Here is a 2,076-nt window from a genome sequence, read left to right on the forward strand (position 1 = left end):
CTCTCTCTCTCTGCACTCCCCTGTCCCAGGCTGTTGCCGCCGCTTGTCTAAATGGTCCCCGTCAGTTGAGCCTCTCACATCCCTACTCAACACTGTTGAAGACATTGTACCCAACAACTTTGTTCCGAAAAATGATTTGGCAATAGGAAATGTACCGCGTACTAATTTCGTTTTGTTTGTCTGGTTATGTTCGCAGGGCGACCACCTGATCGCCGAGTGCACGTACAACTCGGAGGCCCGGTCCACCATCACCCTGGGCGGGCTGACGGCCCGGGAGGAGATGTGCCTGGCCTTCGCCCTGTACTACCCGAGGGTGGACCTCACCCTGTGCTACTCGCTGCCCTCGCTGCCCACCGTGCTGCACTCGCTGGGCATCCAGGAGCTCATGCCGTAAGTACTTTTCTCAATCGTGTTCGCACTCATTTCGACCATTTTTTTTGTTTGTTATTTTCTCGCCGTCCGTTCATCGCCGCACCCCGCGTCGTCGGGTACCGTTTCAATTGTCGCGACGTAGAGGACGACAGAGAGGACGAAAAAAGGCGGATCAGGAGAAGTTATTGATTCCGCCCTTTTCATGTCCTCTAACCCCCCCCCCCCCTCATCTCCTCTCTCTCGCGTTATACAGTCGATTCTATTGTGGATCCGCCTTTGTACCGGGGACTTTAAGCCCTCATGCGGAATCAGTTGCCCTCCCCTCCCCCCGCCTGTATGTATTCCCTCCCGCCCGCTGCGTGCCGCTCAGGTCTGATCCTCGGGCTCATCTCTCCCCCTCTCTCACTCCCTCTTACGGGAGCCTTCGGAAGCCTTCGGGGGAGCCGTCGCCGGGGAACCTCGCGCTCAAACCCCTTTCTCCGAGGAGAGGCTTTCCGTTCCGTCCACTCTCCGCTCGCCACCGCCGTGCCAAACACGATGCACTCCCAGTCCAGTACGGACGTTGTTTGTCTTAGCTCATCAAAATTCATGTTTCTTAGCCCCTAGATTCGCAGCAGGGAATCCTTGCGTGCTTTCGGCCCAAAATGTCTCCGTGTGGTTGTGAAGGGTCTCGTGCGACTTAACACATTTACTCAGAAAAAGAAAATCGGTTGGTCCGAAATTAGTGACTTAGACTGGCAGGGAAAGGGGAAAGGCGTTCTGCCGGGGTCTCGCAAAGGAAGCACTTTGAAGTTCTCTACCAGGCGAAGCGCGCGAATGGTTCCGTGCATGTGATCAGAAAGCTTGGCCGTTTGACTTTCCAGGGGCGTCGCTTCGCGGGTTCGGCGCGGGGGCGGGCGCGGGGGCGGTATGGTGCCCGGAAGAGGCGAGGCGAGCCAAGTTTCTTTTCTTTTCCTCCGCCAATGATTGTTGGCCGGGCCAATACACCCCACTGGCGTTATTTCCGATTGTACTCGGAACTCGGTCCGCGCCGCTCGCTGCCGCTGCCGCTCCGCGCCTCGCCCAATCAGTATAGGTCCGCGGCCGGCCCGGCCCCCGCTCCTGCTGCTGGCCAAACACCCCCTGGGCCACAGGCTGGGCCAAACATAGAAAGAGTTGAGGTCAGAATCGTAAACGCCGCGAGAGACCTTACTTGTTGTTGGGTTTCCTTGTTGTTGTTGTTTTTTATCTCTGTACTATTTGGTCGGCCTGCTGCTGCACTTACTGTGGCCTCACACTCGCGCTGGCGCGCGCAAGTCGTCGTCGTCGGCAGCAGCGGGCCGCAGTGGAGCGGCGGTAAGGCTCCGGCCGCCGTCGCACAGATCTGAAACGCTTCAAATTTAAAAACTTGAGAAGTTTGCGCCAAAAAAGTTTCATTTCCCTCCTTCTCGAGAGTCGTTCCATCTCGGAGAGCCCGCTCCGCCGTCTTACTCCGCCCTGCTCCACCCCCTCTTCCTCCCGCCATATACCAGTCGGGGCGCACCCCCGCGGGACCTTGGCGTCCAGCATCCTCCCCCTCCCGACCCTCTCCCCTCTCTTCCTTTCCGGCTCCTTCCTGTCCTCCCTTACGCTTATGCTCTACGGTTGTTATTGTTTTGTTGTTGTTTTTTTTTTGTTTTTGTTTTTGCGTACCCTTCCATTTCTTTGCGCCTTATTTCCCTCCCT

The 2,076-nt window shown here is 57.0% G+C and overlaps 1 protein-coding gene across 3 annotated transcripts in view; it reads left to right on the plus strand.

Moving 5' to 3' along the window:
- The window catches only part of LOC113215508 (MOXD1 homolog 2), a 481,769-nt gene that overhangs the window by 467,652 nt on the left and 12,041 nt on the right, over positions 1 to 2,076 (plus strand). For all 3 annotated transcript variants that reach the window (XM_052264209.1, XM_052264207.1, XM_052264208.1), the window contains one exon: positions 197 to 390. In XM_052264209.1, coding sequence (XP_052120169.1) covers positions 197 to 390 — 194 coding nt within the window. The remainder of the gene's footprint in view (positions 1 to 196; positions 391 to 2,076) is intronic.

Source organism: Frankliniella occidentalis, unplaced genomic scaffold (genome assembly GCF_000697945.3).
Source record: "Frankliniella occidentalis isolate FOCC.00 unplaced genomic scaffold, Focc_3.1 Scaffold17, whole genome shotgun sequence".
Classification (NCBI taxonomy): Eukaryota; Metazoa; Arthropoda; class Insecta; order Thysanoptera; family Thripidae; genus Frankliniella; species Frankliniella occidentalis.